This window comes from Acromyrmex echinatior, chromosome 9 (genome assembly GCF_024713525.1).
Source record: "Acromyrmex echinatior isolate Ae372 chromosome 9, ASM2471352v2, whole genome shotgun sequence".
NCBI classification, from domain to species: domain Eukaryota; kingdom Metazoa; phylum Arthropoda; class Insecta; order Hymenoptera; family Formicidae; genus Acromyrmex; species Acromyrmex echinatior.
Genome location: NC_141860.1, coordinates 10,047,994 through 10,061,362, shown reverse-complemented (window position 1 = coordinate 10,061,362; position 13,369 = coordinate 10,047,994). Strand labels below are relative to the sequence as shown.

General features: G+C 25.5%; 3 protein-coding genes across 3 annotated transcripts; all 3 read left to right on the top strand.

Annotated features, from left to right (window-relative positions):
* Positions 1 to 1,706, top strand: LOC105153406 (uncharacterized). Its single transcript, XM_011068218.2, has 4 exons — positions 1 to 158; positions 427 to 726; positions 914 to 1,024; positions 1,137 to 1,706. Exons 1-3 carry the CDS (start codon positions 140 to 142, stop codon positions 970 to 972), a joined length of 378 nt encoding a protein of 125 aa, XP_011066520.1. The 5' UTR covers positions 1 to 139; the 3' UTR covers positions 973 to 1,024; positions 1,137 to 1,706.
* A 204-nt stretch (positions 1,707 to 1,910) lies between these two features.
* On the top strand, positions 1,911 to 4,455 carry LOC105153407 (uncharacterized). The gene is made up of 5 exons (XM_011068219.2): positions 1,911 to 2,195; positions 2,295 to 2,332; positions 2,751 to 2,909; positions 3,088 to 3,178; positions 4,114 to 4,455. Exons 1-5 carry the CDS (start codon positions 2,069 to 2,071, stop codon positions 4,161 to 4,163), a joined length of 465 nt encoding a protein of 154 aa, XP_011066521.2. The 5' UTR covers positions 1,911 to 2,068; the 3' UTR covers positions 4,164 to 4,455.
* A 5,623-nt stretch (positions 4,456 to 10,078) lies between these two features.
* On the top strand, positions 10,079 to 12,667 carry LOC105153408 (uncharacterized). Its single transcript, XM_011068220.2, has 5 exons — positions 10,079 to 10,215; positions 10,313 to 10,350; positions 10,649 to 10,786; positions 10,979 to 11,072; positions 11,989 to 12,667. Exons 1-5 carry the CDS (start codon positions 10,194 to 10,196, stop codon positions 12,021 to 12,023), a joined length of 327 nt encoding a protein of 108 aa, XP_011066522.1. The 5' UTR covers positions 10,079 to 10,193; the 3' UTR covers positions 12,024 to 12,667.
* Positions 12,668 to 13,369: the final 702 nt, after the last annotated feature.

The following is a 13,369-nucleotide window of genomic DNA, read 5'->3' as shown; positions in this document are numbered from 1 at the left end:
GACAACTAATATAAATCGAAAAGCAGCTTACTAAAGACAGTCATTTGGTTATTCTTTCGAGTATTATTAAGACGCTTTCGTTTAATTTCTACTCGTTCTTGAATTTGGATTTAGATTTGGATATCGCACGGATACAATCATGAAATATATTTTTGCACGTGAGTAGTGTAACAAAAAATATAGTTCTTGATTACTTTTTTCAAATCTATAAGACAACAAAAATCTATTCTCTTTTCATGGATAGCTGATACGTTTGAATTTGAATAACGTATTTTTGATATTTTGTTAAGTCTTCAAATATTTAAAGAAAAAAAACTGAAATATTTCTTAAGCTCTTATTTGATATTCTTTGAGATTTCTGAATTTGTTCGCAAATTTGCGTTAAAATGTGCATATGCACGTCTGACACGTCGTTTTACTCGATAGTTGTGCAAGTATTGACCCTGATTTGGTTGGTCGCCTTGGCATTCCCACAAAGAGACTGGTCGGGCAACGTTGATGACTCCATAATATTTGATAATAATGATGAAGCGAACAGCAGCACACCGAGCAACACGCCGAGCAGCACCACGCAAAGGACAATAAATAATAATAATAATAATACTAATACTATTAATAATAATTGTCCATGTGTCACGACTGCTGAATACAATCCGGTATGTGGCACCAATAACGTAACCTACTGGAATATAGGAAGATTTAATTGCGCGAAAAATTGCAATCCGCGTAAGTACTACATTATTCTTATATTACTGTTCTACTTCTTTTTTCGTTATTACATTAAATTTACTTAAACTTTCTTAACATAAATTTTTATAAAGCTTCTGTTCATTACTTCTATTTGATTATTAAATCATTTATAATTTCTTATTTCGACGAATAAATTATCTAATAGCGCTCAATATTTTTTAAGAACTTGAGATAAGAGTGATCAGGGCTTGTGAACCATATAGCCAGCTGAGCAGTAATTGAATACCATATGGTCCGCCATCACTTTGATATGATCGATAAACATGACATATAGGTAAAGATAAATGTTAATTTTTAACGTAAAACATTTTATCTTTTTGCCTTATTATTATTTTTTTTTGTTCGTACAAACAAGTGATAAAACTGTCACGTTTGGAATTTTACAGACTTATATACGACGTCTATTAGAGGAAATTTCTGATATACGATCGCAAACCATTAATTCCTGGTCATCAGCATCAACATGTCGCAAACTTCATCTATTAGTAATACGTTTGATGTATTCCATTACATTTTAAATGTATACATTTTTTAATTTGTAATTGCTGTTATGTAAAAGTTACGGCTTATGAATATTTATATACATATTTATATTAAGTTTATACATTAATTGTATATACATTAAAGTATATTTCTACTATAATTGTTTTAAATTTAAATGTAACATTTACATTACATTAAATTAGGGAATTAATTAATACTCCATTATATGAACACTTACTTATTATATTTTAATATTACTGCGGTTATCAATTATTAATTACAGTATGCACGCACACATATATCAGCATAGAAACTACAACTCTTAATTTTTTATGATTTTAAAATACTGCGAGATAACTATAATTCTATTGTAGTTACTAATAACACGATTGCGAAGATAATAATTATGTCGATAAAATATTACTATTATTCTTGTGTATGTGTGTGCAATAAGAATAAATCTGACAAATGAATGTTCACTTGTTGAAATGAGACAATCTAAATAAGCTACAACAAATTCTTAAAAGGTTTTTTTTTTGTTAAATGTACTGATGAATTCTTATTCAATATTCTAACATTATTGTTTCAACTTTTTGTTAGAAAAAAAATTTGAATAACAGCATTACATTTTTTTTTTAATTTTAAAACTTTTATCTTTTATATTATAAAGATATTAATTTTCACTATTTTTGAATTTCGAAAAAAATTTGAAAATTATTATGCAGTGAATAGGTCACATCATTATATTGGGAAATTCCTATTCGCTGATATTTGCATGCATTGTAGACAGAACCGTTGGTTGGCAACCGGTTCTATATAAAAGCAAACGCAACTAATGCTGCCAAACAGTACATCATCGTATATTCAGGATATCATCTTGGACATCTTCGACATCATACAACGTCGATTGCTGATCTCTTATCAAACTAATTTTAACAAAATGTTGTTTTATTTATTATTGAGTAAGAAAACTATTTTAAATATTTTGAACATAGTGCTAAGTATTATTCTTATACATCAATTAGCACTAATATCTCAATCATATTGAATAATTCTTACAGTTGCTACATCATCGTTTGTCATTACCGCGTTTCCACAAGTAAGTAAACATTCTTTAATATGCTCTGTTATAAGAAAGAATATTTAAATGATTTTAGATATTTGTATACGCTGTCAAGAAATGTAATCATGTCTTGTACTAATTGTTAGCACAATAATTAAATGATGACACAGACACATCATTACGTTTGTGAGTCAATCAATTCTTAAGAATTAGGATTTTTTTTATTTACGATAATATCTTTATTTTACGCTCTATGACTAAAGAAATTAAAACGAGAGATGATCACACTCATATTTGTTTATATTTTAATATTTATTTTAATATTTTGAAACCAATACCGTAAAGTTGTCTTGTATAATTTTGTTGAAAATAATATTTCAGTATTTTCTAAAAAAGCGTCGAGTATCTTTTGTAATATTTGAAATGTAATTTGAAATGTATGTGTATATCACAGAATTTGAATAACGCACCTGTGGAGATGGCTCAAGTAGATGGTTTCATCTTTGACGGTCCAGTGGCTTCCAATGAAACACAAGGAATTACTTCAACATCCACAACAACTACCTCTTCTATACTTAACAATATATATAACGCATGCGTAATAAACTGTCCGGTAATTATAATTCTTTTCTCATTAAAATCAAGGTAACTTTATTTAAAACAATTTTTAATTTAAGAGAGAATTTTGTTAAATAAATTTTACATCTATTTTTGAAAAATAATATTGATCTCTCTCTCTCTCTCTCTCTCTCTCTCTCTCTGTATAATAAAATATCATATTCTTATCATAGGTGACGAGTGAATACAATCCTGTTTGTGGTACGGACAAGGCTGATTACATTAATCCAGGAAGACTAGGCTGCGCGAAACATTGTGGGAGAGGTGAGATGCTTCATAAAAATTTTGATATTTAACGATTGTATTTATTTTACTACATGAAAGATATATGCGTAGTTACAATCTAAAACTTCTTTATTAACGTGACAATAATTTCAAAGAACAATAATTTCAAACAAATTTTCACTTTAATGTTAAAACAGTCAAGCTAATTATTTAATATTTTTTAATATATAAGGTAAATATACTAGTTAGTGAACAGTTAGTGAACATCATGACACAATTATTAGACGCAACAATAAAAATTTTAAATATTAAGCTTCTAATAATACATATAATTCTAAATAAATTCGTTATTTATAAATTTAATAATAATGAATATATTTAAAGAGAGAGAATCGTATATATATCATTAAAATTAATATTTAAAATAATTAATTAATGTTTAATTTTTGTTATTTTGTCTAATAATTGGGTCATGTCCACTAACTGATATTTATCTTAGATTGCTTTATCAGTTCTTTTAATTTTTTTTTATTATTTATTATTGCTTAGTGCTCGCATCCTTGAAATTATATTAAATATATTTATATTGTATAATTGAATATATTTATAATTGAATATATTGATGTACACTATTATATTATATTTATATTATATTTATATTTATAAATTTTTTTGTATATACATTAAGAAAAAAAGGAAAGACTTTCTTATTTAAATCTAAATAGGGAAGTTTTTCCTTTTTATATCAATAAGATAGAAGGAAGACAATTCTTTTCTCGATTATTTTATTATAGCATTAATAAATTTTGCAATAGTAAAAGTAGATATTTATCGAGCATATATATTTATACGTTTAACAATCTTTGTCCTATAAATTATGTAAAATAATAAAAACTTCTTTGCATAATATAATATAAAGTAGTGTAATTACAAACGCATTACAATGCTTAACACGTAATAATTTATATTTACAGACGTGGAATTAAATTATTATGGACGCTGTTCAACAAGTCGAACTGGATAACAAATGATTTACATTATGCAATACAATTTACGATAATAAATATTTTAATAAAATATTGGTAAATGTAAGAAAAATATTTATACATTATAATGTTTACATTTTATGGCAATTTTCATGTCGCAATGTTAGGCCTATTGAATTGTTATTCCTTTAGCAACTGTAATATCCTTCATTAATTTATTAAATTTCGGGAGTCCTGTTATTATGTTCATTATTATATTTATTGTGTTTATTATTAATTTGTTATGTTTTTCTTCCAAAAAATACACAACTTTCTCAATTTTTCCATTAATGCTGTAAATCTCAATGTCTCCTTGATGATTTATGTATGTACATCCGTCTTACTAAAGGTTTCGCAGCAATCAGTATGTCTTAGTTGACGTATTGACTCGCTATTCATTTTGACTGAAACAAGCCTGTGCCATAGTAAAATGTACAAAATGTACAAGACTAAAAGACTTTAATAACTAAATAGCGACCAATATGTGTATAATGTAAAATAAGTGAATATTTTCGATAATCGCGCGGATCTTTATGTCTAATAATAATTTCTGTGAATTTTATATAATTCGTCTTTCCGCTTATTATTTGAATCATGAGCCGATTATTCTAAGATCGATTGTACTGTCGAAATGCAATAGACAGAGCAGCCTCATCCAAATAATTTCTATGATCGATAGACTTTGCATAAAATCATCCAAGCTGCGTTATATCTCCCTTCGCACTAAAAAAAATCGCACTCTATTAACAAAGTGAATCGGCTTGCTCACAGAAAATACAATGAATATTTGTTTTACATCCAGTCTTGATAATGTCACATTCAAGTATGGTAATAATACGTACCGAAGTTCTACATAGGAACAATAGTCTTTACTTATATTAGCACATACAAGTTAAATTCAATTTGAATGCAGCTAGATCTTGCAATTTGCAGAAAGGCAGATCCATTTATACACTTACATATGTTGTGGCACTGATCTTGTAAATACCCATCCCGATACGTCGATGTTCTGTAAACTTGTGGTCTTATTCCCCTTTCGAGTCTCAACAACTCAGGTATCATTGATTGCCAAAGATTCGCCATACTACACGAATAGTATCGTTTCCATGTGATTAATAAATATGAAACATATAAACCAGCAAACAAGAATGGATTGAAATGGATTAAAATGGATTCAGAAATATTACGGATTCATGAATGTCAAAATAAATCCTTTTCAATCCTGAATGTATTTTTATTCATTTATACGAATTGCATAGAGCATATCTCTATGCCTTTCAATCTAAAAATAATATTAGCATTTTCTGTGCATCGTGAATACTATTCAGAATTGTGAATAGAAAGTACAGTTTTTTTAATTTAATTAAATTCAAAAATAATATCAGCAATTTCTGTGCAACGTGAATACTGCTCAATATTCTGCTTCAATATTCTGAATATGAAATGCAGTTTTTCAATCTAATTGAATAAAAAAAATTTTTATTTAAAAATGGATCTTAAATTAACATAAATGCTACTTAAATTATTTAAAATTATAAGTAGGAAATTTTTCATTTTAATCCAACTAAGTTCAAAAAAATTGTAACGTAAAAATAATTGAGCTATATTTATTTATCTTTGATTAAAAGTAAAATGAATGATCGATGTGAATACTCGCAAACTAAGTCGAACACAGCCCGGATATTAAATTAATCACGACGCGTGACATTAGTCAAGTGAGATTAGATTATTCAACACTTACCCAATGTTATCTCATAGTAATATAAATTGTTTATGCTTTATTATATCTGTTGAATGATGATATTTTTATTATATCTATATAATTTCGTTATTAGTTTAACTGTAATTGAAATAGAGAATGAATAACACATTTACCAATTGAAGAAGTGACGTAGAAGATTCATAATCCAGATTCCAGATTCGAATCCCACTAAGATGCGTTTTTTAATATCAATTTGAAGTAGTTAATTTCGAGTATAATTATTATAAATGTCTTAGGAATAAAATTTGTAATCCTTTTTTTTCGAATATTAAACTAGTATCAGCTCGGATACAATCCATTTCAATCCATTCAATCCATTTTCATGGATTTAAAGTATTAAAAAAATTTTAATCCATTCTGATTTGCTGGGAAGTAAAGATAATTGCGATTTTTTAAATGTTAATAAAATATTGTGTGACACATATTGTGTTATTTTATTCTATCTCTTTGTTTTATTATTTTTTTGTTTATACAATGATAAAATCGTGTTAAAGGTTACAGATTTATTTAGCAAACTTCATGTGTTAGTTGTATTAATGTTGGATGTAAAAACTACTTACTTATATTTATACATATTTATATTTATGCATTGTATATACATTAAAATATATTTCTACTATAAATATATTAAATTAAAATATAACATTTACATTACATTAAATTAAGAATTAATACTCCATTATTTAAATATTTACTTATTATATTTTAATATTACTGTTGTTATCAATTACTGGCCGATGTGATTTCTGTTGTTTGAATAAAGGTATCATTTCTAATGTATTTTTGCGCTCTGAACACGAATTCTGCAATGAAATTGCTCTTACGTTAAGTTTTTGAGAAAAGTGAGGTGTTAAAGTTAAAGGTTAAGATTAACGTTTTTTTAACATATTTGTGATTTTTTTATTAGCAATCAAGTAAATTTTTTTCTTTACTTTCGTTTATGCCATCTTTTTTGAAGTGCCAACAATTATATCTTTAAAATATATTTTTTTATTGCTATACGTTTTTTTTTCACCGGGTTAATTTCTACATAGTGACACCAAGGAAAATATTTTGTGCCAAAAATGTTTTTGAAGAAAAAGTTTTAAGAATTGCGTGATGATTTTAGTGACAAAGTTTGTAAGGTCATTAAATATCCGAATCTGAAGTTAGATTTTCGAAATTCAAAATGTCGGATCTAATACGACGGATCAAAAATTTGTCATCGCAAATTTTTTTTTTAATTTACTCAAAATTGAATGTTTTAAAAGCCCATTTTGCATAAATTTTATTACGATCCAAAGTAAAAATTGCCAATTCAATGAAGTGAGCAGGAAAAATTGAAATTATCCGATAATGAATATTGGATCAGCAATTTTTTATATGAACTGTAATCAAAATTTACGTTAAATTACGTTGGGTTTACAGCATTGTATGAACTGTAATCAAAATTTACGTCAAATTATGTTTACATTTACGTTGGATTTATAGCTCACTCAATTTCGAGCAAATTAAAAAAAAAACTTTAAAATTGGTTAAAAATTAGAATGTCGAATTTTTTCGCTTATGAGTAAAAGGAAATTGCGAAGCCTTGAAATTTAATATCGCTTTTAAATGGTAATTTGTTTAAATATAGTTTACAGCTGATAGTTGTCAATGTTTCTGTAGACTTCATGAAAATAAAATTTTCAAAGGAAATTAGCAGTGTTAAAAGGCTACGATGATAATCGACAACTGTCTGAATAAAAAATATATATACATAAATATATACATAAGTAATAATAAATTTATTTATTGGAACGAATAAGATTATAAGATTAAATTTTATAAAATGTTTCGAATTTTTCATATAATTTCAAAAAATCTGTAAGTTATGCAAGTTAAGTTTCTTGTTGACGCAGTTTAAGTAAAGTGCTTTTATTTACATTTGAATATATTTTTTTATATTCGCCGATAACTTGGATAATAAATTGTTTTTTATTTTCTTATTTCAATAATCAATTTAATATTTTTTTCTGCGGCGTCAATGACAACTCTTAATTTATTTACTAATTACAAACTGACCTGATAATTTTTATCAGAATTCCACTTAGATATCATATTGATAATGAATTCCTTAACATCAATGTATCTGATAATGAATGAAAAATTATTAAGTCGATTTGCAATTGCCCTAATGAAAATAAAAATCAGGCGTAAGTCGAATATAATGGAAGAGTAACAGAAGCACAAATGAAACTTCTAGGAGGTGGAAATTGAAACATCAAAATGTTAAAGTTTCGTTTACGCTTCTATTATTCTCCCATTACAACTATTGCATTTACGCTTCGATTTTTATTTTCCTTGGGGTAATAAACAAGTTGAGAATTGTCAATAACGTCGCGAAAAGAGGTATCAAACTGATTACTGTGACAGATTAACTTACAACGAAATTAAAAATCAATTCATTATCAATTCGTTATCGGCGAAAAAATGTATCCAAATGTAAATAAAATACTTTACTTAAACTGTTTCAACAAGAAACTTCACTTGTACAAACTTGTACAAACTTATAAAACTTTTTGAGATTATATAAAAAATTCAAACATATTGTAAAATTTAATCTTATAATATTCAATGCAATAAATAAATTTATTATTACTTATATATTTTTTATTCAGACAGTTGTCAAATGTCATCGCAATACAAACCTTTGTAACGATGCCAATTTCCTTTGAAAATTTTACTTTCATGAAGTTTATTTATAGAAACATTCATAGCTATCAGCTGTAAAAAAACTATACTTAAAAAAATTACCATTTTAAAGCAATATTAAATTTCAAAGTGTCTCATATAGCTTTTTCCTCATGAGTGGAAAAATTTGTTTGACGTTCTAATTCTTAAATAATTTTAAAGTTTTTTTTTTTAATTTGTTCGAAATTGAGTGAGCTATAAACCTATTCTACGTAAGTTTGGATTATGATTTAAATAAAAGATTTCCACTATTCGTTATTGTGTTTTGATTTTTTTCTACTTACTTCGTTGGATCGGCAATTTTTACTTTGGACGAAATCAAAATTTACATAAAATAGTCTTTTAGTTCATTCAATTTCGAACAAATAAAAAAAAACTTGTTAAAATTGATTAAGAATTAGAGCATTCATCGGTTGAATTTTGTCCAAAAAGATGTTATTTCGCTTATTCATGTTCCAGTGGCATGAGAAAAAATTATTCAAAAAATCTGAAAAAAATACGATGTTATTTTTTAGAAATATTGAACCACTTTAGGGGGTGTCACGATTAAATTTTAAAAGTTGTTAAAATAACCAATCTACACACACACATCCACACACACACACACACACACATACACACAATATATATGTGCATATGCACCTATACCTATACATATGTACAGGGTGTCTGGACATAATCGCCAAATATTTCATGGACAGGTAGAGAGGTCTAAACTGAGTCGAAAAGTCTTCTACCATTTTGCAATTTTCGCAACAGTTAACAAACTATTAATTACTAAAAATTGCCAAATATTGGTCTTGAATAATTTTTTACTCAAATACTATCAATTTTATAGAAAAGCTGTAAGAGACAAAAATCATTTATTTTCTTCTCATAAAGTTCTAATTTTTTCAAAATTTTTTATCAACTTTTTAGTACTGCATTTTCTTTTTACCAATATGAGAAAATAATTAAAAAATTCTGAAAAAATTCTGAAAAAATTCTCAGAACTTTATGAGAAGAAAATAAATGATTTTTGTCTCTTGCAGTTTTTTTGTAAAGTTAATATTATTTGAGTAAAAAATTATTCAAGAATATTTGGCAATTTTTAGTAATTAATATTTTATTAATACACTATTGTGAAAATTGCAAAATGGTAGAAACTTTTCGACTCAGTTTAGTCCTCTCTATCTGCCCATGAAATATTTGGCGATTATTTCCAGACATCCTGTATATAGTTTTAGTTACAATTAAAACTTTTATGTAAATAGAAATAAAGTTACGATAATACTAATAAAATCGTTACTATTACTCTAAAAACGTAACGTTGTTATCCAATCGTTATCGAAAAATTAACTTATAATAATAACGACGTTACAAGTAACGCGTTATTCGCCAATCCCTTCTTACGCCACATTGTAGACAGAATCATTGGTTGGCGGTTCTATATAAAAGCAAGCGCAACTAATGTTTCGAAATAGTACATCATCGAACTTATATTCAGAATATCATTTTAGACATCTTGGACATAATATATATATTGTTGATCTTTCAACAAACTAATTTTAACAAAATGTTGTTTTATTTATTATTGAGTAAGAAAACTATTTTAAATATTTTGTATTTGATGCGAAGTGTTATTTTTATATCAATTAGCATTAATATCTTAATTGTATTGAATAATTCTTACAGTTGCTACATCATCGTTTGTCATTACCGCGTTTCCACAAGTAAGTAAACATTCTTTAATATGCTCTGTTATAAGAAAGAATATTTAAATGATTTTAGATATTTGCGTATATAACGATAATATTTTTATTTTACACGCTTTGTGAATAGAGAGATTAAAACAAGAGATAATCGCACTCTCATACTTGTTTATAGTTTAATATTCTGAAATCAATATCGTAAATTTATCTGTATTTTACTGTAATTTTATTGAAAATAATATTTCTATATTTTCTAAAAAAATGTCGAGGATCTAATATTTGAAATGTAATTTGATAAATATATGTGTATATATCACAGAATTTGGATAACACACCTGTGGAGATGGCTCAAGTAGAGCCAGTGGCTTTAAAATCCAATGGAAAACAAGAAAATACTTCATCCGCTGATTGTACTATACCTGACAGTAGAAATACCCCATGCATGTTAAACTGTCCTGTAATTATAATTCTTTTCTTACTAAAATTGCCGTAACTTTATTCGAAACAATTTTTAATTCAAGAGAAAATTTTGTTAAATAGATTTTAAAAATAATCTGAATATTGAATATCTCTCTCTCTCTCTCTCTCTCTCTCTCTCTCTCTCTCTCTCTCTCTCTCTCTCTCTCTCTCAATATCATTCTTGTCATAGATGAATAGAAACGATTGCAATCCTGTTTGTGGAACGGATGGCGTATCATACATTAATCAAAATGAACTGGCCTGTGCGAGACATTGTGGGAAAAGTGAGATGCTTTATAAAAATTTTATAATATTTAACAATTGTTTTTATTTTATGAAAAATATATGCGTAGTTATATAATTTTTTATCATAACCATGATTTCAAAGATAAGATATGTAATAAATTCAAAGATAAGATACGTACAAATAATCTTAAACAAACACTTCAATGCGAATAATCAAGCTAATTTAACATTTTTCAACATGTAAATGTACTAATTAGTGAACAGTTAGTAGATATAAAAAAATTATTGAGCAATAACAAAAATTTTAAAGCTTCTAGTAACATATTCTAAATAAATTTGTTATTTATAAATTTAATAAGGATGAATAAGATATTTAGAGTCGTATATATCATTAAAATTAATGTTCAAAATAATTAATTAATATTTAATTTTTGTCATTTTGCTTAATAATTGGACCATGTCTACTAACTGATACTTATCTTACAATTGTAGATAGATTGTTTTTATCAGTTCTTTTAATTTATCTTTATCATTATTATTGTTTAGTGCTTACATTCTTGAAGTTATATTAAATATATTTATATTGTAAATTGAATATATTAATGTACACTATTATATTATATTTATATCATATTTATATTTATATATTTTTTTGTATATATATTAAGGAAAAAAGGAAAGACTTTCTTATCTAAATCTATATAGGGAAATTTTTTCTTTTTATATTAATAAAATAGAAGGAAGATAATTCTTTTCAATATTCTTGATTGTTCTAGCATTAATAAATTTTGCAATAACAAAAGTAAATATTTACTATATATATTTATACATTTAATTTTTGTTCTATAAACTATATAAAATAATAAAAACTTCTATGCATAATTACAGTATAAAGTAGTGTAATTAATTAGGAGCGCCTTACAATGCTTAACACGTAATAATTTATATTTACAGACGTGAAGTTACTGCATAATGGAATCTGTTCATAGGGATTCCTTCATAGAGCTGAACTGGATAACAAACGATTTACATTATACAATATAATCTACGATAATAAATATTTTGATGAAATATTGATAAACGTAAGAAAAATATTTATACATTGTAATGTACACTGTTAAAAATGTCATGAAATTTAATGTACTTTTAAGTTACACAAATCAAATTCAATTTTATGATACTAAATTAAATTTAATGTATTTGCAACTGAAAAATATATTTGTGTACTTGTACAAATTTAATGTACTTTTCATAAAATTTTACGAAGTTTGGTACATTTTTTATTAAATATAGTATATTTTTTATTAAATATTTCATATAGATTTGCATGAAATTTAATATAAATAAACATTAAATTTAATTACTTATAACTTCATTTTTATTGACAACATTAAACATTTTTAATATACTTGCTTGAAATTTGTTTGAAATTTGTATTACATGTAACGAAAGCAAATTTCTTTTTTTTTTAACAGTGTATACTTTTTAATATGATAATTTTTATGTCGCAATGTTAAGACTATTGAATTATCATTCGTTTGGCAATTGTAATATCTTTTATTAATTTGTTATTATTGAATTTTAAGAATTCTATTATTGTATTCATTATTATATTTTTTGGGTTCATTATTAATTTTAATATTGTTTTATTTTCCTCCAAAAATACACAATTTTCCCAATTTTTCCATTAACGCTGTAGATCTCAATGTCTTCTTATGTGTTTACGGAAAAAAACTTTTTAGGTTTAATAGTTACTATTGATGGTGTTCCAATAGTTATTATTGAGATTCCAATAGTTACTATTGTGACTCCAAAAGTTTGAGTAATATTGCAAGTAAAGTACAAATACGTGCAATAAGTCGATATTGAAATATTTAATGACATTAAAAGAATTAATATATCTACAAAGCGATATGCTAAAAAATAGTTTGAGAGTGTTAACAGATAGAAATATTTCAAAAATGCAATAATCCAGGCAAATTACGTCATTTTGTCGTCATTTTGATGTCAAATGACGTCATTTTGACATCAGCTTGCTATCAGGGAATAATATATTAAGAGTTACGATAAGAGCATATTAATTCTGTTTTTATATCATGTAATATTAATTTCATTTTTCTTTAATTTTTCGATGTTTTACTTATTGCTCGTTTCTTCATACATATATTGCTTTTATATCTTAAATATTTTTATATTTTATAATTTATATTTTAGCCCAATAATAAACACAACAATATCTATGTATACCAAGAAATTTTATATAGTTTACTCTAATTAGTTTTTTCTAATTAAATTTTTATTGATTGATAGTAACTATTTACCAACAATACCTATT